The sequence below is a fragment of the Erinaceus europaeus genome, chromosome 1 (genome assembly GCF_950295315.1).
Source record: "Erinaceus europaeus chromosome 1, mEriEur2.1, whole genome shotgun sequence".
Classification (NCBI taxonomy): Eukaryota; Metazoa; Chordata; class Mammalia; order Eulipotyphla; family Erinaceidae; genus Erinaceus; species Erinaceus europaeus.
In genome coordinates this window covers 76505161-76530114 of record NC_080162.1, presented here as the reverse complement: position 1 = coordinate 76530114, position 24954 = coordinate 76505161, and the positions used below count along the sequence as shown (strand labels likewise).

The 24954-nt window shown below is 42.7% G+C and overlaps 2 protein-coding genes across 3 annotated transcripts in view; one reads left to right on the top strand and one right to left on the bottom strand.

Moving 5' to 3' along the window:
* The window catches only part of CBFA2T2 (CBFA2/RUNX1 partner transcriptional co-repressor 2), a 97974-nt gene extending 76421 nt beyond the window's left edge, over window positions 1-21553 (bottom strand). Inside the window, exon 1 of one of the 2 annotated variants that reach the window (XM_060188537.1) lies at window positions 21320-21553. In XM_060188537.1, coding sequence (XP_060044520.1) covers window positions 21320-21353 — 34 coding nt within the window. In that variant the 5' untranslated portion in view covers window positions 21354-21553. The remainder of the gene's footprint in view (window positions 1-21319) is intronic. The other variant, XM_060188528.1, reaches the window with a different exon arrangement.
* Window positions 1-24954, top strand: part of CDK5RAP1 (CDK5 regulatory subunit associated protein 1) — a 221811-nt gene that overhangs the window by 36377 nt on the left and 160480 nt on the right. The gene's annotated exons all lie outside the window — the stretch shown is intronic.

The following is a 24954-nucleotide window of genomic DNA, read 5'->3' as shown; positions in this document are numbered from 1 at the left end:
GGAGAGAGGGAGGGAGAGATAGAAAGACACAGAGAGACCAAAGCACCACTTCCCAGTCCATGGAGTTCCCTTGGTGCTGTCCTTGGTGATCCCATGTGGTGCACCCAGGACCTCGTACATGATAAGGCATGTGCTTTTCTCACTGAAATGTCTCCTAACCCCAAATCCTTTTTTTAAATATTTGTTTTCCCTTTTGTTGCCCTTGTTGTTGCAGTTACTGTTGTTGTTGACATCATCATTGTTGGATAGGACAGAGAAATGGAGAGAGGAGGGAGTCGGGCTGTAGCGCAGCGGGTTAAGCGCAGGTGGCGCAAAGCACAAGGACGGGCGTAAGGATCCCGGTTCAAACCCCGGCTCCCCACCTGCAGGGGAGTCGCTTCACAGGCGGTGAAGCAGGTCTGCAGGTGTCTATCTTTCTCTCCTCCTCTCTGTCTTCCCCTTCTCTCTCCATTTCTCTCTGTCCTATCCAACAACGACAACAACAATAATAACTACAACAATAAAACAACAAGGGCAACAAAAGGGAATAAATAAATAAAATAAATATTTTTTAAAAAAGTTTAAAAAAAAAAAGAAATGGAGAGAGGAGGGGAAGACAGAGAAGGGGAAAGACACCTGCAGACCTACTTCACTGCCTGTGAAGCGACCCCCCTGCAGGTGAGGACCCAGGGACTTCAATTAGATCCTTACACCCATCCTTGCACTTTGTGCCACATGCACTTATCCCACTGCGCTAATGCCCGACCCCCCATCCTTTTTTTAAATATAAAATTTTAATATTTATTTACTCCCTTTTGTTGCCCTTGTTTTTTTTTTAATTGTTGTAGTTATTATTGTTATTGATGTTGTCACTGTTGGATAGGACAGAGAGAAATGGGGAGAGATGGGGAAGACAGAGAGGAGGCGAGAAAGACAAGACACCTGCAGACCTGCTTCACTGCCTGTGAAACGACTCCCCTGCAGGTGGGGAGCCAGGGGCTTGAACTGGCATCCTTAGGCAGGTCCTTATGCTTTGTACCACGTGCACTTAACCCGCTGTGCTACCGCCCGACTCCCCCAAATCCTTTTTTTTAATGTTGTTTTTTAATGTTTTTTTTAATGTTTTTTAATGTTTTTTAATGTTTATCATTGCAGACATCCAGAACAAAAGAAAAATGTCAGTTACTAAAGGACAAGATCAGTTAGCAGTACAATTTAAGTTTTATAAGTAACAATCTCCTTTCTCAGATAAACAATGAGAGAAATTATTTCCCAATTATTATTGTCTACCATATGCTAGCTAGTGCTGCAGAGAAGACCCAGGTCGCACAGGTCACTTAACAAAGCATCCTCCTACAGCAATGCTTTCATTATTTAAATTGGCACATGGGAGATTTTATTAACAGATTTATTTATTGACCCAGCTTAATCATATTTCCTTAGTTGGCTTCAATACAATTACTATTTACATTTGCTTCAACATCGGCTACTGGCTCACAAGTCTTCGACATTTCCTTTTCAATCACAGAATTTAGAATTTAGATAAAGTCTGAGATTTTTTTTAACTAAGATATATTGCAAAAAGATTAATTATTTAGGTGATCATTTCACAATGTATACAAATATCAGATATACCTGAAACCAATATAACCCTTTCATTTTTCTATGAATATTTTTAATGTGTAAACAAAATGGCAAGATTTTAATGTACAAAAAGTTTGACAAAAGCATATATTAAAAGGCTTCACAAATATTAACAACTTTAAAAAAGCAATTTTCCTTATGTTTGAGAATGTTGGAGTCAGTGACCTAACATCAACAAACACAATGAATGCATGGATGTCTGTTTTGCAGTCTCCAGTGAGTGTGCATCATGTCAAAAATGGATGTCTCCCCATCAGTGTTGGACAGATGAGGCTTGTGATACTTGCAGAGTCCAAACTCAGCACGTTGTCAGCTGTTTTCCTTGCTTCATTTGCAATCGGTGATCCACCAGGTTCTAAACCTTTTCCAGTCCAGCAATAGTAAAAAGTGTGTCCAGTTCACCTTGTATGAATTATGTGAATTATTTCTCAATAAATGTTATTTTTGTTTTGTTTCGACCACCAGGGTCCTTGTGGTGCCTGCCTACTCCATTCTGCTCCTGGTGGTCCCTTCCTTCTTTCCTTTCTCTTTTTTTTATATAGGGTGAGTGAAAGAAATCGAGAGAGGGAGACAGAGAAGGAGGAACACCTGCACTACTGCACCACTGTTTGTGAAGCTTCTCCCTGAAGGTATGCACAAGGAGCTTGAATCTGGGTCCTGACACATAGTGATGCTCACACAACTCAGCCCCAGAGCATGCTTTTAACTATAAATGGTTCACTGGATAGAATTTAATACTTGCATGCAGGAGACCTTAGGTTTGTCCCTTGGCATTGCATATGCTGAGTAGTCTGGCATGTGTGTGTTTCTCACACAATTTTTTTAAACAACTAAAATTAAAAACGAAAATAACTAGTGTTAAGGTGGTGCAGTGGATAAAGCATTTGGACTCTCAAGCGTAAGGTCTTGAGTTCAATCCCTAGCTGCACATATACCAGAGTGATGTCTGGTTCTCATTTTCTCTTCTTCATGAATAAGTAAAACCTTAATATATATATATATATCACAGTTTATAAACATTATACTTCCATTACAGTGCACAAGGACTTGGGCTCAAGACCCCGGTCCCCACTCTTTGTCTGGGAAAGCTTCATGAGTGGCAAAGCAGGGCTGCAGGTGTCTCTGTCTCTCTTCCACTCTATCTCTCCCTTCCCTCTCAAAGTATGTTTCTATCCAATAAGTAAATAAATAAATTATTTTTAAAAATTATAGGGGCTGGCCGGTATGAGTGTACATGTTACAGTGAGGATCCAGGTTCAAGCCCTCGGTCCCACCTGCAGGGAGAAGCCTCACTATTTGTCTGTCTTTCTGTCTCTCTATCTCCTCCTCCCCTTTCAATTTCTCTCTGTCCTATCAAATAGAATAAAGAAATAAACAAGTAAAAATAAATAAAAATAAAGTCATCACTGAGGCTGAGAGTTCTCAGGTTTATTTCCCAACACCACCCATACCAGAGCTGATTTGTTCTGATTTCTCTTTCATTAAAGTAAATATTTAAAAAAATATATAATTTAACTTATTTTAAAAGTGTAAGGATAAAACAAAGTGTGTGTGTGTTTGAGAGAGAGAGAGACAGACAGAGTGTGTGTGTGTGTTAGGGAGGAGATGGGGATAAAGGTTTAAGAAGAAAGAGCCAGGATGAAATGCTGTTTGTTCAGAAGCAGTAAGGTATATCCCTGAGGATTCCACATAGTTTGAAACAGCTGGATATGAGAATAGTGAACAAGCCAAGTAACATCTGCAGGCAATGAAAAACATGGGTTTGAAACACAGAGAAACAGTTCCTTGAGAAACAGCAGAAGACAGAACATGAGACAGAGGAAGACGCCAGGTTAACTCAATACCTCATTAATCTATAACACACTATTTATGGTACATTCCCTGTGGCCTGTCAGCTGCAACATGCAAAAGTCAGACTGCTCTCCTGGTTTATTTCACTGATAAATACAACTGAAACAAGATATCCAGACAGAGCCTACTTCCTCTCACAGGTCCTGTCCAGACAAACTTGGCTCAGCTTGCTCTGAAATGGTATTTCTCAAAAGAATCTAACACACCTTGCATAATTCATCTTGATAATAAGTATTCAAGAAGACACACAGCTTAGCAGAAAATCTCTGAAATTGCTTATTTTTAACATTTCTAAATTGCTTAAATCAAGGAAAAAAAACTCATGCAAGATGTATTTTGTTTTATGAATATAACAAAAATATGCTGTTATCTCTCATGAAATAAAACAAGTATTTTTTTAAAAAGGAACATCACTTAGTTCTTTAAGCTATTAGAGACTAAGTATTGTCTTACTCATCACAAAAATTAGTGTATCCATACACACTAAGAGCTCAAGCAGGAAAAAGGAGCTTGATAGCATAAGGCTAAAAGTGACAAGATTAAAAGGCCTGGAGACCAAACCCAAGGCTGGTAGAGTTCTGGCTTCCCATTACAAAGTCTGGTGACTGGTAAATTGCTGGGGGGAAGGCAGTTACATGAGGTTCATTACATTATTCTGCCCATTTATGTTCAAAATCCTCCACAGTAAATTGGTAAAAATGATAATAAAAGCATAAGTGAAGATATGATCAAATCCTTCTTCCTCTGATTTTGCCTTTGAACTTTTCTTTGCCTTTTCCTTTAACTTGATCTTCGCCAGTCTTCCGCCTTTGTTGTCAACAAGTCCACTGGGTCATTAGCCATTTAACAAATGGAAGTTTGGAGGATAAAAGACAGACCCTTTGCACAAACAGTGAAATTCCAAATGCTAGACTCTTGGCTCCACAATGTCTGATTCAGAAGAACTGCTGGGAGCTATTAGTTTAGTTCGCCCACCCAGGCATATGAAGACTGCTAGAGTTCCTTTTACACCACTCCCATATGCCTCTCATTTACGCCTGCTCAGACCAGCCCCTGCGTGACCACAGAAATTATTAGGAAGGACCAAGGATAAGGAATTAAGAGTGGTAGAGTGATACAGTTTCAATAATGGACTTGGAACAGATCAATTTTTTTTTTCATTTGGTGTGAAAGATAAGACTCAGAGACTCGTGTTTGCACTCTACTGCTGAGCAGTAATTATTTTTTTTTATGAGAGTGAAAATAGAGAGTGAGAGCAAAGCACTGCTTCACCATCCATAAAGTTACAACTCATTTTGTCTCCCTGCAGGTAAGGACCAGGAATTTGAACCCAGTTCCTCACATATGGTGACGTGTGTGCTCAACTAGGTGTACCACCACCAAGCCCTAATCAGGTCTTTTTTAAAAAAGAAAAACTAGTAGCACAACAGGTTAAGCGCACATGGCACAAAGCACAAAGATCGGTGTAAGTATTCTGGTTTGAGCCCCCAGATCCCCACCTGCAGCGGGTCACTTCACAGGCAGTGAAGCAGGTCTGCAAGTGTCTTCTCTCCCCGTCTTCTCATCCTCTCTTGATTTCTCTCTGTCCTATCCAACAACAGCAGCAAAAACAACAACAACGATAAACAACAAGGGCAACAAAGGAGGGGGGAGCCTTCAGGAGCAGTGGCTTCGTAGTGCAGGCACTGAGCCCAGCAATAAACCTGAAGGCAAAAAAAAAAAGTGGCCCAGGAGGGGGCATACTGGATATCAAGTACTGGGCTCTCAGCATGAGGTCCTGAGTTCAATGCCTGGCATTGTATGTGCCAGAGTGATGCAATGGCTCTCTCTTTCTCATAAATAAGTAAACCTTTTTTCCCTTTAAGTGATGAAAAAAGATACTTATAAAACATATGCAAATTAAATGGCACACAATAGTTATATCTGTTGGATGAAGTAGAATACTTGTTTTTGACCAGAGCACTGCAGAGCTCTGGTTTATGGTGGTCGCCAGGGATTGAATTTGGGACCTTGGAGGCTCAGGCATGGAAGTCTTTTGCATAAACATTATGCTGTCTCCCCAGCCCAGAATAATACTTTTTAAAAATAATTATTTATTTCCTTTTTGTTGCCCTTGTTGTTTTTATTGTTGTTGTAGTTGTTATTGTTGATGATGCCATCGATGTTGGATAGGATAGAGAAATGGAGAGAGATGGGGAAGACAGAGAGGGGGAGAGAAAGACAGACACCTACAGACCTGCTTCACCGCCTGTGAAGCGACTCCCCTGCAGGTGGAGAGCCGGGGTCTCGAACCAGGATCCTTCCGCCAGTCCTTGTGCTTTGCGCCACGTGCACTTAACCCGCTGCACTACAGCCCGACTCCCTGTCTCAAACTTTTTAAAGCACACACTGAGTCTTTTTAATACATAAGCTGAGTCTTTGATATGGTGACTCTCTCAAAAGCCTAGACCAGGGAGAACAGAAATAACCGGTGGCACAGCTATATACTAGATGTTGGGTATCATACAGCAAACCCTAACAAAGGGATTTTTCAAAGTTAACCCAATTACCAAATAATATGATTTTAACAATAACTATCTATTGTCTTCTTGAACCCTAAGACAACAGGAATCTCACATTTCCACTACACAGCCCTTATTTCCCCCAGTCCTGGAACCTTAGGGTGGGGTGCACGTTCCTGTATGCTTCTCTTAATTCATACCAAACAATATTACATCCACCGATCCCAACCTAATCAATGCAATGAGTGCCACCTCAGCATGCTTCACTTCAGACTGTGTCCAGAGACTTCAGGTGTGGAATGACAGACAACCCTTCAGCTTCATTACTCTGGTGAGACCTTTCCTTTCATAGTATTCTCTAGCTCCATTCCAAGCAGTTCACTTCCTAACAAAGTCCCCAAACCTAGATATTGAGTTAGAGCTCATATGTTCACAAGTATCCATAAAATAGGGCAAAATATATAACAGAAAGCCAGAGTACACAACAGTCTGCAGTGAGTACCCCCCAACACTTCATCTGCATTATTCCAGTCTTTAGGTCCATGACTGGTCAACAATTTGTTTGGCTTTGTATGTTAACTCTCTTTTCAGCCACCAGGTTCCAGATGCCAGAATGATGCCATCCCTGGACAGATGAACTCACCAATGTGTCCTGGAGCTCCGCTTCCCCAGAGACCCACCCTACTAGGGAAAGAGAGAGGCAGGCTGGGAGTATTGACTGACCAGTCAACACCCATGTTCAGCCAGGAAGCAATTACAGAAGCCAGACCTTCCACCTTCTGTATCCCATAATGACCTTGGGTCCATACTCCCAGAGGGATAAAGAATGGGAAAGCTATCAGGGGAGGGGATGGAATACAGAGATCTGGTGGTAGGAATTGTGTGGAGTTGTACCCCTCTTATCCTATGGTTAATGTCTCCTTTTTTAAATAAAGAAAAATTTAAAAAATATATATATCATTCAAGGGCAAGGTGGTAGCCCACCTGGTAGAGTATATATGTTGCAATGCTCAAGGACATGGGTTAAAACCCCCAATCAAAACCAGCAGGGGAGAAGCTTCACAAGTGGTCAGTGTTGCAAAGGTCCCTCTTTCTCCCTCTTCTCTCTTGTTTCTGATTCTATCAAAAATAAATAAAGTATATTTTTTCTTTAAAAATATATATCATTCAGTGCTGGGGAGACAACATATTGCTTATGCAAAAAGAGTTCACTGCCTGAGGCTCACACATCCCAGATTCAATCCTCAGCAGTGCTCTGGTAAAAGAATCTTTTCTCTCTTACATTTTCCCACTAAATATATAAGCCTTCTTTTTTAAATAAAATTGTCTTTACTTATTGGATAGAGACAGCCAAAAATCAAGAGGGTGATAGAAAGGGAGAGAGACAGAGAGACACCTGCAGCAGTACTTCACCACTCGCAAAGCTTTCCCCATGCAGGTGGAAACCAGGGGCTCGAACCCAGGTCCTTGTGCATTGTAATACATGCGCTCAACCAGGCACGACACCACCTGCCCCCCTTTTTATAAATGGTATCTTTTAAAAAAATATTTATTTATTACCTTTTTGTTGCCCTTGTTGTTTTTATTGTTGTTATTATTGATGTCGTCGTTGTTGGATAGGACAGAGAAACGGAGAGAGATGGGGAAGACAAAGGGGGAGAGAAAGATAGACACCTGCAGACCTGATTCACCACCTGTGAAGTGACTCCCCTGCAGGTGGGGAGCCGGGGGCTTGAACCGGGATCCTCATGCCATTCCTTACACTTAACCTGCTGCGCTACCACCTGACTCCCCCTCCCTTTTTTTTTTTTTAAAGCAGCAAGGAAAGGGCAATTTTCTAGGAAGGAGTTCTAATTAATATGGAGAGACTTCTTATCAACAACACATTAAAAAAAGTTAATGGAGGATATTCTCCATAAAGCTAAGAAAAACAACTGCCCCCCTAGAATTCTATAATCTATAATCAACTAAAACATCTTTCAAGCAAGAGTGAGACAATTTAAGACATTAAAAGACAGGAACAAGGGCTACGTGGTGGTTCAGTAGTAGAGCATAGCAGGACTAGCATACATGAACCCTGGGTTTGGTCCCCAGCACTGAAAATGCTGGTGTGGCACTAAGACTTCTATAAATAAATAAATCTCCATGCCGATCTAATAAAAACAGAAACAGCCAATATATATTGTCTGGGAGGTGGATAAAAACAACAGCAGCCAAATGCACGCATTTTGTTGTTATCCTGACCAGAGTCAGCACCTGTGCACAGGTAAAAGCTGTGCTTAGATGTATGTGATTGGAGATAAAGCTAAGGAAAAGCATCAATTAACTCTTCTCCTAAGTCTCACCAGCTGTGTTTTCCTGATGACACAGAATCTGTCCACCTGCTCCCACAGATGGCACAGCTGCAATATAAGTAAAGCATCTGGGTCTGTGAGTGCGTCCATCCCATGCAGTTTGCTAGAACAATGCTACTGCATATTAGGCTAGCCCGGGTCAACATTTTCATTTTACTGCTCAGATGAAAACCAACATGGTTTTCAAATATAGGATGTTCAAATCTGCTTTTCATCCCCAAAACACAAATACACTTTAAAACAGTCACAGTCGTGGTCTGGGAGGTGGTGTAGTAGATAAAGCACTAGACACTCAAGCATGAGGTCCAGAGTTCAATCCCCGGCAGCACATATACCGGAGTGACGTCTGGTTCTTTCTCCTTTCTCATTAATAAATAAATAAATTAAAAAAAAAAGTCACAGTAAAGGCAACAGGGGAGGTAACTCTGTAGTAAATTTTCTGCTTTGCATGCATGAGGTTCTGGGTTTGATCCTTGGCAGCACATACGTTCCACCAGTGCTCTGGTGTTTGTCTGTCATGAAAATGAGTACAATTTTTTTTTCTGCCTCTAGAGTTATTGCCGGGGTTCGGTGCCTACACCACTAATCCACTGCTCCTGGAGACCATTTTTTCCCCTTTTGTTACCCTTGTTTTTTTTATCATTGTTGTGGTTGTTGCTGTCATTGGCTAGGAAAGAGAGAAATTAAGAGAGGAGGGGAAAACAGAGATGGGAGAGAAAGATAGACACCTGTGGACCTGCTTTACCGCCTATGAAGCGACTCCCCTGCAGGTGGGGATCCCAATCTTTACACCGGTCTTTGCACTTCGCACTACATGTGCTTAACCCACTGCGCTACCGCCCAACTCCAAGGGTACATTTTTTTTTAAGTTCAGTCAGTTGTATAGAAATATATATACAGATAGGAAACTCCACTCCTGAAATTTACGTAAAATTAACTGAAGAAACGAAAAACAAATTAAACCCAAAGTAATTAGAAGGAAATAACAAAGAACAAAAGCCATAGTCAAACACTAGAGTAGTCAATGAAACTAAATACTGATGCATTAGTGGTCTGGGAGGTGGTGCAGTGGATAAAGCATCAGATTCTTCAGCATTAATGAGGATATACAATAAAATGCATATACTTTAAATTAAAAAAAAAGTTATATCCCAGGTTTGATCCCTGACACCACAATATACCAAAGCTGAGTGATGCTCTGGACTCTGTTGCTCTCCTCTCATAATGCTGAGGAATTGATATAAAATAGGAAATTCTAATTATTCGTCTGTTATAGCTAACCACTTCCCAAACTACTTAATTTAGAAGAAGATATCTCTAGAAAAAGGAGCACACTCACTTCATCAGTCAGTTCTTGTTAAGAATAGCAGTATGGGGCTGGGGACATAACACAATGTTATACAAAAGACTTTCATGTTTGAGACACCAAGGGTTTCAGGTTCAGTCCCCAGCACCACCATGAGCCAGAACTTGAGCAGTGCTCTGATCTCGTGTGTGTTCTCATTCTCTCCCACCCCCCATACTGGTTATGCAGAAGACCTTAATGCTGGAGACACCAAAGGTTCCAAGTTCAACCCCCAACATCACCTGAAGCCAGAGTTTAGCAGCTGTCTTGTTTTGGGGGGGGGTGGCACACCTGGTTGAGTGCACATATTACAATGAGCAAGGACACGGGTTCGAGCCTGCAGTCCCCACCTGCAGGGGGAAAGTTTTACGAGTGAAGTAGTGCTGCAGGTGTCTTTGTCTCTCTCCCTCTCTATCTCCCCTTCCTTCTTGATTTCTGGCTATCTTTATGCAATAAAGATAATTTTTAAAAAAGTGGGCGGAGGGTAGATAGCATAATGGTTATGCAAAAAGACTCTCATTCCTGAGGCTCCAGAGTCTCTGGTTCAGTCCCCCACACCACCATACACCAGAGCTGAACAGTTCTCTGGTTAAATAAAAAATTTTAAAAAATTAAAAATTAAAAAAAAAGCAAGTAGTGCAAGGGCCATGGATACAGCTAAGTTGTGTAACACAAGTCCTAGGTTTGATCCCTGGTTCTCTCCATGTTAGCTGTCAGACTCAGGCAAAAACTAGGAAAGTCATGGACCCATTGCAATATACCTAAAATAGACCTACTACCTTTTTCCAAAATGGAGACCCCCAAATCTTCATCTGCAATATTCTTGCCTTTAGGTTCATGATTAGTCAACAATTTGTTCTGCTTTATATGTTAACTCTTTTTCAGCTACCAGGTTCCAGATGCTACCATGATGCCAACCGGCCTTCCCTGGGCAGATGACCCCACCAATGTGTCCTAAAGCCCCAATTCCCCAGAGCCCTGCCCCACTAGGGAAACAGAGAGGCAGGCTGGGAGTATGGACCGACCTGCTAATGCCTATGTTTAGCAAAGAAGCAATTACAGAAGCCAGACCTTCCAACTTCTGCACCCCATAATGAGCCTGGGTCCATGCTCCCAGAGAGATAAAGAATAGGACAGCTTTCAAGGGAGGGAATGGGATACGAAGTTCTGGTGGCGGGAATTGTATGGAACTGTACCCTTATCCCATGGTCTTGTCAATATTTCCATTTTATAAATAAAAATTAAAAAAAGGTTGTGTCAATACCAGTAAATATGCTAAATGCACAATATTAAAGAAATACTTCAGGGTGGAGGTAGATAGCATAATGGTTATGCAAAGAAACTCTCATGCCTGAGGCTCTAAAGTTCCAGGTTCAATCCCTTGCACAACCATAAGCCAGAGTTGAGCAGTGCTCAGGTAAAAAATAAATAAATAAATAAATAAATAAATATAAAAACAAAATACTTCATCCTAACCTTATACTTAAGAAACTTTTGTTTTCATGGTGGGGTGGTGGGGCACCGGGTTAAGTGCACATAATGCAAAGCATGAGGACCCACCTGCAGGGAGGCTGCTTCACAAGTAGTGAAGCCAGTCTATAGGTGTCTCCCCCCTCTATCTTCCTCTTCTCCCTCAATTTCTCTCTGTCCTATCCTATACAAAATGGAAAAATGGGGAGTCGGGCTGTAGCGCAGCGGGTTCAGCACACGTGGTGCAAAGTGCAAGGACCGGAGAAAGGATCCCGGTTTGAGACCCCAGCTCCCCACCTGCAGGGGAGTCGCTTCACAAGCGGTGAAGCAGGTCTGCAGGTGTCTATCTTTCTCTCCCTCTGTCTTCCCCTCCTCTCTCCATCTTATCCAACAACGACATCAATAACAACAATAAACACTACAACTACAACAAAAACAAGGGCAACAAAAAGGAAGGAAATAAATACATAAATAAATTTTTTTTTTTAAGTGGAAAAATGGTCTCCAGGAGCAGTGGATTCATAGTGCCGGCACTAAGCCCCAGTCATAACCCTGGAGGCCAAAAAAAAAAAAAAAAAATTTGTTCTCTTCATGGGACATTAATCTCAGCTTAAATCCCCAGAAGAATTTTCTTCCTGCTAATGTGGATTAATCAACAGTGATAAACTAAAAACTGATTATTTCCTAAGTCAGTAAGATTTTCTTTTTTTATTGTTGGTGCTGGGTACTGAACCCAAGACCTTTGATACCTCAGGCAGTACTTTTTTTTTTTTTGCATACCCATTATGCTATTTCACCAGTCCTTCCTAACTCAATAAAAACACCCACAAGGCTGGGGGTCGGGAAGTAGCACAGTGAGTTAAATGCACATGGTGCAAAGCTCAAGAACCACCACAAGGATCCTGGTTTGAGCCACCCCCCACTCCCCACCAGCAGGGGAAGTTGCTTCACCAAGCAGTGAAGCAGGTCTGCATGTGTCTATCTTTCCTCCTTGTTGTCTCCCCTCCTCTCAATTTCTCTGTCCTATCCAACAACAACATCAATGTCAACAATAACAACAAAAATAAAAATGCCTTCCTTTCGGCCCGAGCAGCCATCTTCCAGTAAATCGCCAAAATGACTAACACAAAGGGAAAAGGAGAGGAACCCGCTATATGTTCTCTAGGCCTTTTAGAAAACATGGAGTTGTTCCTTTGGCCACATATATACGGATCTATAAGAAAGGTGATATTGTAGATATAAAGGGAATGGGCACTGTTCAAAAAGGAATGCCCCACAAATGTTACCATGGCAAAACTGGAAGAGTCTACAATGTTACCCAGCATGCTGTTGGCATTGTTGTAAACAAACAAGTAAAGGGCAAGATTCTTGCCAAGAGAATTAATGTTCGTATTGAGCATATTAAGCACTCTAAGAGCAGAGACAGCTTCTTGAAACGTGTGAAGGAAAATGATCAGAAAAAAAAGGAAGCCAAAGAGAAGGGGACTTGGGTTCAACTGAAGCACACTTTGTGAGAACCAATGGAAAGGAACCAGAGCTGCTGGAACCCATTCCCTATGAATTCATGGCATGATCAATATAAAAACTTAATAAAATATCAGAACTATTAAAAATAAATAAATAAAAATAAAAATGAACCAAACCCCAGCGATAATCCTGGTGGCAATAAAATAAAAGTTTGGTAAACAAGTATCAGACATACAAAAATATCTCCTACAACTACATACAGTAAGTACATCTAAAAGAGTCAATTGCTCCAAGATGAGCAACCTTGCACTTTCTGATCTGAATGGTACTTGGCAGCTTCATGAAGCAGTCAATCATATATTGGCCTTTTTTAGAGAGCATTTGGAAAGGTCTCTGAAATGAAATGTGTGATCACTTTAAAGGCATCTCACTGCTAACATCAAGCAAATCAATAATGAATGTTGCTGTTGTTCATGAAATTTGTTCCAAGTTACTTAAAACAACAGAAGAGATTAATGCCTTTGCTGTTGTTTAAAACAAAGATTTGACAGAAGAGTTTTGTAGGGAACCTATCTGACCAAAATTATAGAATCTGCAAAACACTATGTACAATATAATTCCAATATGAGGAATATACAGCATATACAGCAGCCCAGGTGGTGTCACAATGGTTAGGGTTAAGACTTAAAAAGCATGTGTTACTTTTTTTTCCTTTTTTTAAACCATAGCACTGCTCAATTCTGACTTATGGTGGGGATATATGCCACAGCAGTAGTCTAGTCTCTTTCATAAAAATAAGTATAGGGCAGGCTGGGGAGACAGCAGAATGGTTCTACAAAAAGCCTTTCAAGTCTGAGGCTCTGAGGTCACAGGTTCAATCCCCAGCACCACAAGCCAGAACTGAGCAGTGTTTTGGTCTAAAAAATAAAGATAAAATAAAACAAAAATATAAGTATAGGACAGCATAATGGTCATGCAAAAGACTTTCATGCCTGGGACTCCAAGGTCCCTGGTTAAATCCCCAGTACCACCATGGGCCAGAGCTGAGCATTGCTCTGGTCTTTCTCATTAAAATAAAATTTAAAAATAATATAAATAAATAAATATAAATCTTTGAAATACAGATTTCAGAGGTCCAGGAAGCTGCACAGTGGACAGTGCTTGACATTCAAGCATGAGGTCCTGAGTTCAATTTGCAGCACTGCATGTATGAGTGATACTCACTTTTTTAAAAATAATTTATTACTTTATTTATTCATGATTGGATAGAGAGAGAGAAATTAAGAGGGGTGGGAGAGGGAGAAAGGGAGCGAGACAAAGAGACACTTGCAACTCTACTTCACCACTTGTGAAGCTTTGCCCCTACAAGTGGGGACCAGGGATTTGAACCTGGGTCCTTTTGCACAGTGTAGTGTGTGCACTTAACCATGTGTACCACCGCCTAGTCCCACTTTTTTTTTCTTTCCCCAGAGCACCGCACAGCTCTGGTTTATGGTAGTGCTGGGGACTGAACCTGGGACCTTTGGTGCCTAAGACATTAAAGTCTTTTTGCCCCCACACCTATGGACATCTAATCTTTGACAAAGGGGCCCAGACTATTAAATGGGGAAAACAGAGTCTCTTCAACAAATGGTGTTGGAAACAATGGGTTGAAACATGCAGAAGAATGAAACTGAACCACTGTATTTCACCAAATACAAAAGTAAATTCCAAGTGGATCAAGGACTTGGATGTTAGACCACAAACTATCAAATACTTAGAGGAAAATATTGGCAGAACTCTTTTCTGCATAAATTTTTTTTTCCGCATAAATTTTAAAGACATCTTCAATGAAATGAATCCAATTACAAAGAAGACTAAGGCAAGTATAAACCTATGGGACTACATCAAATTAAAAAGCTTCTTCACAGCAAAAGAAACCACTACCCAAACCAAGAGACCTCTCACAGAATGGGAGAAGATCTTTACATGCCATACATCAGATAAGAGTTTAATAACCAACATATATAAAGAGCTTGCCAAACTCAACCACAAGACAACAAATAACCCCATCCAAAAATGGGGGGAGGACATGGACATATTCACCACAGAAGAGATCCAAAAGGCTGAGAAACACATGAAAAAATGCTCCAAGTCTCTGATTGTCAGAGAAATGCAAATCAAGACAACAATGAGATATCACTTCACTCCTGTGAGAATGTCATACATCAGAAAAGATAATAGCAGCAAGTGTTGGAGAGGGTGTGGGGTCAAAGGAACCCTCCTGCACTGCTGGTGGGAATGTTCTCTGTGGAGAACAGTCTAGAGAACTCTCAGAAGGCTAGAAATGGACCTACCCTATGACCCTGCAATTCCTCTCCTGGGGATATATCCTAAGGAACCCAACACATCCATCCAAAAAGATCTGTGTACACATATGTTCTTGGCAGCACAATTTGTAATAGCCAAAACCTGGAAGCAACCCAGGTGTCCAACAACAGATGAGTGGCTGAGCAAGTGGTGCTATATATACACAATGGAATACTACTCAGCTGTAAAAAATGGTGACTTCACCGTTTTCAGCCGATCTTGGATGGACCTTGAAAAATTCATGTTAAGTGAAATAAGTCAGAAACAGAAGGATAAATATGGGATGATCTCACTCTCAAGCAGAAGTTGAAAAACAAGATCAGAAGAAAAAAAAAAAAACCACACAAGTAGAACCTGAAATGGAATTGGCGTATCGCACCAAAGTAAAAGACTCTGGGGTGGGGGTGGGTGGGTGGGTGGGTAGAATACAGGTCCAAGAAGGATGGCAAAGGACCTAGTGGGGATTGTATTGTTATATGGGAAACTGGGGAATGTTATGCATGTACAAACTATTGTATTTGTACTGCTGAATGTAAAACATTGATTCCCCAATAAAGAAATTTAAAAAAAAACACAAAACTTTTTGCGTAACTACTATGCTGTCTCCCCAGCCCTGCTCTGGCTCTCTCCTAGTTAGTATATAAAAAGTCACAGACATACTCACTTTTTCAAATCAAGGACCACCAAAACTAAAAAAAAAAAAAAAAAAGAAAAAAAAATCCTGCCACATATTTGTTGGGGGAAAAATGGCAATTTAGCCTTTTATGAGGAAGTAAAGGAAAGCACAGGACTTGCATACCTGAGGCCCCATGTTTGATTCCCAGCACTGCATATGCCAGGAGTGAGTGGTGCTCTGCCACCTCTCATATTAATGCACCCTTTAAAAAAATTTAAAGCGCAGTAAATGGACAGTAGTAAGAAAACTACTAACTAGTGGTCCGGGAGGTGGCGCAGTGGATAAGGCTTTGGCCCCTCAAGCATGAGGTCCTAAGTTCAGTCCTCAGCAGCACATGTACCAGAGTGATGTCTGGTTCTTTCTCTCTCCTATCATTTCTCATGAATAAATAAATAAAAATCTTAAAAAAAAGAAAACAGTAAACTAGTCAAAAAGTATGTGAACTAGAGAAAACTATAAGGTTAGTACAGCTTCTAGAGATACAAAGCAAAAATGAATAAATCTGTGTACTCTGAATGCCTGTTCTCACGTGACCTTAAAAATTAAAAGCAGGCAGGATCCCTGCATGGAGATGGCTAAGTTAACAAAGGAATAAGGGAAACATTTGTAAGAGAGGAAAAGGTCAATGCAGTGTGTCAAGGGAGCTATGCTATGCCTGGTATTAACATTTCACTTGAGTTGCTTTAGAGGTCAGATTACATATTTGTCGCCATCAGCTAATTTAATTGAAAGGTCCAGCCAACTCCAAAGCTATAAATTCAGACAGATGATGCCCAGCCCCGAGTTATTCCAAATCTCTGATTTCTGCATTTAATTACAGTAATACAAAATAAGAGGAGTGGAACTGAATCTTAGAGAGCCACATTTCAAAGTAAAGGTTCAATGTATATAGTTCACACACTTTTTTCTTAAGACTTACATTTGACAGCTATTCACATCCATGATAATTAGCATGGACATTTCTTGGGCTTTTGATATTCACTGACATTATCAACTTCACTAAGATTGGGAAACACGGGGTGAACTAGTAATGGCTACTGTGAGTTTCTGTTGCTTTTTAAAAAACTGTTTAGTTACTTACCTGTGAGAAAACAGGAGAGAAAGAATCAAAACATCACTATGTCACATGTGATGCTATGGAATCAAATTCAGAAACTCATGGTTGAGAGTCTAGCACTGAGATTTTTTTTTTTTTTTTTTTTGAGACAGAAATTGGGAGAGAAATAAACACCAGACGGTAATGCAGCGGGTTAAGCACAATGACCCGCATTAAGGATCCCGGTTCAATCCCCTGGCTCCCCACCTGCAGGGGGTCGCTTCACAAGCGGTGAAGCAAGGCTGCAGGTGTCTCTCTATCTCTCTCACTCTCTGTCAACCCCTACCCTCCCAAATTCTGGCTGTCTCTATCCAATAAATAAATAATGATTAAGAAAACAAAGAAACACCTATAGTACTGTTTCACCTCTTGAGAAATTTTAGGTGAGCATGGGGCTAGATACCATAATGGTTATGGCCAAGAGACTCTTGTGCCTGAGGCTCCGAAGTCCCAGGTTCAATCCCCTGCATTATCATAAGCCAGAGCTGAATAGTGCTCTGGTAAAAAAAAAAAAAAAAAAGAATTATATGAGCCACTAGGGCCCTGGGAAGAACACATACTTTTTTTTCCCTTTTGTTGCCCATTTTTTATTGTTGTTGTAGTTATTATTGTTGTTGTTACTGACGTCGTCATTGTTGGATAGGACAAAGAGAAATGAAGAGAGGAGGGAAGACAGAGGGGGAAAGATAGACACCTGCAGACCTGCTTCACTGCCTGTGATGCAACCCTCCTGCAGGTGGGGAGTTGGGGGCTCCAACCTAGATCCTTACGCCAGTCCTTGCGCTTCATGCCACGTGTGCTTAACCAAGTTCATACACTAACTCATAATGTGCATGGGGTCGGTGAGTGCAGTGCTAGTGAGGCCTCTGTCCTTGGTAATCCTACCAAGCAAATACAATAACAGGGGAAATCTTCTCCCTCATTATCCTTCAATTTTGAAAAACTTCAGCAAATCTTTACAGTTTACTTCCTTTAGTGAGGTTCAAAACAATGCTATTTTTCTTACCTAGAAGAGGCTGTGATCTCTGAGTTAACCCATCTTGATCCTAGTACTGTAACGATTCATCATATACTGCCATTTATTATTATGATTATTATTATACTATTGATTTCATTGGTTTACAATACTATAAAATCTCAGAGCAGAGACTCATACTATCACTAAACCATCATTCCTGGCCTTAAAAAACATTCAGGGGGTGGGGTGGTAGTGCACCTGATTGAGCGAGCACACCATTAGTATGCAAGGACCCAAGTTCAAGCCCCTGGTCCCCACCTGCAGGAGGAAAGCTTCACTAGTGGTGAAGCAGTGCTGCAGGTGTCTCTCTCTCTCTTTCCCTATCTCCCCCCTCCTCTTAATATCCAATAAATAAATAAAACTAGTTAAAGTAAATAAAAACTAAAAATGTATAATAGGTGAGGGTAATCAAAAAAAACCAGTGATGTCTACAACTTTGTTTATGCTTCCGCTTATCCTGCTAACTTATAAAAATGCAGACACTATCATAATCCTCAAGCAGTTTATATTCTTAAACAACTAAGAAGGCAGACTGAGGTAATGCCACCAGAAAGGGGAAAAGCAGTATTTCTGTGAAAAGTATTGAACAGGCTTCCTTGACACTTGGCCTGTGCCATAGACAATTCCAGCCAGAGCTCACCACTCTCTTATTAGCAAGGTGTACAAGTTTTGAGCAGCTTCTTTGTAGTTCAAATATGGAGAACTACTCAAAAGTTCCACAAACTCTCCAGTCTCCAAGTTTCCATTTTTTACCTTCAGTTAGTGAGGTCTGACCCTTGTCCTAGATAAAATCTCTCTCCTTACTATGCCTAGTTCACACACCTCCCTCAGTCTTACTTAGACACTCTAAAAACAACTAGTTAAACCTCTTCTACATTTCCAAAAGCCTTTGCTTAGACAACTTAAAAAAACACTTTAGTGGTCCGGGACGTGACGTAGTGGATAAAGTATCGGACTCTCAAGCATGAGGTACCAAGTTCAATCCCTGGAAGCAAATGTACCAGAGTGATATCTGGTTCTTTCTCTCTATCTTTCTCACAAATAAATAAAAACATTTTGGGAAAAAAAAAAAAAACACTTTATCCATGTACTGGAGCAAAACTCCTACTAGACCATGAGTCCTAAATTACCTATACTTCATACATACTTTACATTAACATATACATGTTACCAAACATCACACACACACCACAAAAAAGTGGGGGGAACAGATGACATAATGATTATGAAAAGACTCTCATGCCTGAGGCTCCAAAGTCAGGTTCAATCCCCCACACCAACATAAACCAGAGCTGAGCAGTGCTCTGGTGAAAACAAAACCAACAAAACAAAAAACAGTAAATGAGGCAGGAACTCTCATTATTTCAATTTTACAAATGAGGAAAATAAAGTGCATAGAAAGGCTATGTAACTTGCTCCAAATCTCAAAGCTTGCAAAGACCAAACCTCAAGAATTCAACCTAGGCACAAGTGCAGAACTGAATGTCAATTCTGAGGGCAAGGTCTTACAAGAAAACCAATGGTCTCCATCCCAGGAGACATAGTAATTATTCACACACTGGGGTGTGGAAAGGCAATAATGGAAAGTCTACATTCATTTGTTTTAGCTCATCCTTTTGTAAAATGTCTTATTTTCACACATTATAAAATGTACATGATGTAGAGTACAGTCACCACTAGAACTGTAATTTAAAACAAACATTCATATAATAAACCAACCCGATTTACTGTTGGAAATAACACTACAAATATTTGAGCCATTGCAATAGACCACTTCCCCCAGGGGCCCTAAGCTCCCACATTCTTTCTCTCCAACATTTCAGTAAAAACATTAGCCCATGAAGACTATAGGTAAGCTTCTAGAGGCAAGAGTCTGCTCTTGTTTATCTTTGTAATCCAAACGTCAGAAAAGGGCCTGATGATTAGCAGATGGTCAAAGTTGAATTTGTATCATGAGAACCTCACTGAAGTAAAAATTATCTCAACATTTTAATGCAACACACTCTATGACTCCTGATTAAAAGAAAAAGTATACTAAGCATACTGTTTAGAAATGTAATATAAAATTCCTCTAGGAACACTGAAAAATTAACTGTACAAAACTTGGTCACAGTGAATAAAATCGTATTTGAGATATTGTTTAAACTGAACACTGCATAAGAGAGATCTGGACATAAAAATCTAAATTGAGATAAAAGGCCGTTTTCACTTGAGGGAGACGGTATACCTTTGTCAGACCTACTCCTGTCTGTCTCTCTTTGGTTGTAAGATCCAAGAGGAATGGATCAAACCACTGTAGGCAGCTACTGCAGATACAACTATGAAGAGGCTCTAACTGGATAGATCTGTGTGAAGCCTCCCTTCTGCGTTGAGGATACTGGTTGAGACAGACATTACAGGGTTCCTTCTGTCCCTGAGTTTTCCTGCTTGCAAAACGGACATACCAGAACACCTAACTCTCGGGCTGTCACCGGATTAAAAGAGGTAAAACGCGACAGTGGCTTTCTCTATGTTCATATTTTAGTGTCTCTCCCTCTCCTTCCCTCCAACTAAACACAAATCCCACCTGAGTTCATTCTATCTAGACTGTTGTTATATCCACGGCCAGAAATGATAATTTCTACTGAATGGATGATTGAGTAAACGTGAAGTGCATAGAATGCAAAAGATCAAAATAATCTGGCGCTCAAAAAAAAAAAAAAGAGCAAACACCTTACCATTGGGATTGTAAGGAGAAACCATTAAGATTGTACTGAGGTCCCACCCCGCCCCCAAGGACCTCTCGGGTCTAAGAGGATCACTACATGCGGCAATGAAGGAGGAGGACCGATCCATCCGGTGGGGATCGTGGAGCGGGACTCACTGAAAACAAAACAAAACTTTCAATGCACAAACCCGAGCCCCAATTCTGGCTTTTCCCAGGGAGGTTCCCACTAGAGGAGGCTTGTTCGCTGTCACAGTGACAGTTCAGGCTCAGGGGCCAGCGCCCGAGCCCCAGCATCCTGCCGGCCTCCCAAAGCGCAAGCACAGGGGGGCTGGGGGCAGGGGACGCCGCGCACACCCCCATCCTGCAGACCAGGCGGCGGAGGACGGAGAGACATGGGGCGGGGGGTGGTGTGCTGGCAGGGCAGCCGGGATGGGAGCCGGGGCGAAGCGGCGCTCCACAGGCCTCGCCCAGGGGCCGCCCCCGCCGCCAGCCCGCCCGCCCGCCCGAGAGCCGCCGGGTCCGGTCTCCCCGGGCGGAGCGGCCCGCAACGCCCGCAAACAAAACGAGCCTTGTTGGCGGGCCCGGGCGGCCGACGCCGGGCGGCATGGGCACCGAGGCCGCGGTGCGCACAGTCCCGCTCGCACCCCGGACCCCGGTCCTCCCGGAGGCGCGGGGAGCATCCGGGCTGCCTCGGGCGGCCGGGAAGGCCCGGGACGCCGCGTGACCTTGGATCCGACGGCCTCTTCAGGCCTCAGTTTCCCCTCCGGGGCCTCGCGCCGGGGGCCTCCCCGGAGCTCGCGCCTGTGGACCCGCAGGCCCCTCACACGCCCCCCTCTGCCGCCCGCCTTCCCGCCCAGCTTACGCTGGAAGGCGGCCGCTCCAGGGACGCCCACCATCGCCCAGAGCCGCTGCCGCGCGCCGCCCGCAGACGCTCGCAGCCCGGGTCCCTCGCAGGCGCCGCCGGGGGACCTGCAGCCGACGGAGCAGCTAGTCAAGCCCAGCCGTCGCCGCCGCTGCCGCCGCTGCCGCCGCTGCCGCCGCCGCCGCCGGCGTTAGGCCGCGCGCCGCCCCGCCTCCCGCCCCCGCTTGGCCCCGCCCTCCAGGCACGCCCCCGCTGCGCGCTCCCTCCCTCCAGATCGACGCACGCGGAAGCCCGGCCCTAAGGCCTGCCCCCACTAAGTCCCGCCCCCTGACCTGCCCCGCCCCTTCCGCGAGAACCGCCCGTCCTATCGCGGTTCTCAGGCCTACTTCTCAGGCCCGCCTCTTCCAAGTCACGCGCGCTAATCACGCGCGCGGCCGGCTCTTCAGGCTCTGGGCTTCCCACTGTGGTCAGGGCAGCGACCTGATCCCAGAGGTGGAGCCCAGGGGGCGAGGCCTAAAGGGGTGGGGGGTGACATCTCACGTGGTTCTCCTGGGTAGGTTCAGCTGGCCTTTTAGCCTTTGTACATGACTTGGACAGGTTTCCTTTTCTTGGCTTGTAGTGTCCCAGGTGTGTAACATTCCATCATTATGTATATATTTTTCCTTTTTTTTTTTTAAAACCAGAGTACTGTTCAGCTCAGCTGTGGTTTATGGTGGTCCTGGGAATTGAACCCGGAACTTTTGATGCCTCGAGCATGGAAGTCTGGGTTTATTATTTAATCTTTATTCATTAGATAGAGACAGAAATGGAGATGAAGGGGAGATAGGGAGAGAGACAGAGACATCTGCAACACTGCTTCACTACTCGCAAAGCTTTCCCCTGCAGGTGGGGACTGGGGGCCTGAGCACTGTAACATGTGCGCTCCAACAGGTGTGCCACCACCCGGCCCCCTGGAAGTCTGTTATCTCCCTAGGACCCATGATCATCTTAGTAACTGTTAGCCAACATTGATACTGGGCTCTTTATCATGTTCAGATGTTAATCTTGATTCTTTGTTGTTGCTGGGGCTTCACTGCTCCAGCTGTTTTTCAGAAGGAGGAAAAGACAGGAAAAGGAGGCCCGGGGGTGGTGCACCAGGTTGAGCGCATATTATCAAGCACAAGGACCCGCGTTAAAGCCCCTGGTCCCCATCTACAGAGGAGAAACTTCACGAGTGGTGAAGCAAGACTACAGGTGTCTGTCTCGCTCTTCCTCTCTATCCCCCTTCCCTATCAATTTCTCTCTATCCTATCAAAATAATAATAATAGTAATAATATAAAAATCATTTTAAAAAGGACAGGAATAAGTCACCACAACATGGAACCTTCCCCTAATGCAGTGGGGGCTAGGCTTGAACAACATGGAACTTTCCCCTAATACAGTGGGAGCTAGGCTCGAACAACATGGAACCTTCCCCTAATGCAGTGGGGGCTAGGCTTGAACCTAGGCCAATCTCTGCACATGGCTAAGCAAACTTAGGATCCAATGACCTATGCTGTGGGCTCCAGACATTGATTTATACATTCCATCCAGTTAATAATCTTCACAATGAGGGAAAGAGGTATTATTTTTCTTTTCTGAAAACATAGAAAGATCTTTCTCACCTATCAATTTGACCTGGTTACTCTGAGCAAAAAGTAGGCATGTGGGTCAGGTATAAAGCCAATAGAGAGAGCGTCCCCAGAGACTCAAAAACAAAGGTTAACACTAAAATGAGATTAAAAATTTCCAACTAGGGCATTATACAAACAGACTGTCATCCCCGAGGCTCCGAAGTCCCAGGTTCAATCCCCAACACCACCATAAGCCAGAGATGAGCAGTGCTCTGGTAAAAAAGAAAAAAATTCGAACTGGAATAGTAACTCACCTGATAGTGAAAATACGCCATTAGTTCCTTTGCCCAACGTCAGCAATGAATCAGTTTTCATCATTTGTGCAAAGGGCAAAGGTTTTGTTAAAGGTACTGTACAGTACGGGGATAGAGGGCTTTGTCTCTCAAATCATCATCCTCTACCCCTTTATATCTGGTGGCTTTTTAAATACTCTGGGATCGTAGCTCAGGTATCTGGGTCTTCCTCCAGCTGGGCTGAGAGGTAAGGTCATAGATCAGGTGCTTCTCCAGGTGTGCTTTCCAGGTGCCAGGTGTCTCCGGTAGTTCTATTATTTACCCTCCTTTGCTCTGCTACAATACTCCAGGTGTGTTTTTCCAGGTGTCTCTGGTATTTCTCCCTAAAAATTATTGGTCTTTTCTTGCTGTGTTACACTAGGACGCCTGCTGAAGTCTAGTCACCACGTGAGAGTGCCACTTCTGTGGGGGCAGTCCTGGAGCTGTGGTATCTCTTTCTCTGTCTCTATCTGAAGGAAAAAGCAACCCGGAACAGTTAAATTGTGTAAGTGCAAACCCTTAGCGTGTATATATTTGAAACTTTTCTATGATACCATAGGAAAACAAACAAAAAAGTGTTGCTTAGCTATGGTTTGTGGTGGTACTAGAAATTAAATCTAGGATCTTGGAGTCTCAGGTGTGAAAGTTCTTTTGCATAATCATTTTGCTAGCTCCCCAGCTCTTCTGCTTGTTTTTTTTTTAAATTTATTTCCTTATTGGGGAATTAATATTTTACATTCAACAGTAAATACAATAGTTTGTACATGCATAACACTCCCCAGTTTCCCATTTAACAATACAACCCCCACTATGTCATTTATCATCCTTCATGGACCTGTATTCTCCCCACCCACCCACCCCCACCCCAGAGTCTTTTACTTTGGTGCGATACGCCAATTACATTTCAGGTTCTATTTGTGTTTTCGTTTCTGATCTTGTTTTTCAACTTCTGCCTGAGAGATCATTCCATATTCATCCTTCTGTTTCTGACTTATTTCACTTAACATGAATTTTTCAAGGTCCATCCAAGATCGGCTGAAAACGGTGAAGTCACCATTTTTTACAGCTGAGTAGTATTCCATTGTGTATATATACCACACCTTGCTCAGCCACTCATCTGTTGTTGGACACCTGGGTTGCTTCCAGGTTTTGGCTATTACAAATTGTGCTGCCAAGAACATATATGTACACAGATCTTTTTGGATGGATGTGTTGGGTTCCTTAGGATATATCCCCAGGAGAGGAATTGCAGGGTCATAGGGTAGGTCCATTTCTAGCCTTCTGAGAGTTCTCTAGACTGTTCTCCACAGAGAACATTCCCACCAGCAGTGTAGGAGGGTTCCTTTGACCCCACACCCTCTCCAACACTTGCTGCTGTTACCTTTTCTTTTCTTTTTTTTTTTAATATTTATTTTATTTATTTATTCCCTTTTGTTGCCCTTGTTGTTTTATTGTTGTAGTTATTATTGTTGTTGTCGTTGTTGGATAGGACAGAGAGAAATGGAGAGAGGAGGGGAAGACTGAGAAGAGGAGAGAAAGATAGACACCTGCAGACCTGCTTCACCGCCTGTGAAGCGACTCCCCTGCAGGTGGGGAGCCAGGGTTCGAACCGGGATCCTTATGCCGGTCCTTGTGCTTTACGCCACCTGCGCTTAACCTGCTGCGCTACAGCCCGACTCCCTGCTGTTACCTTTTCTTATGTATGACATT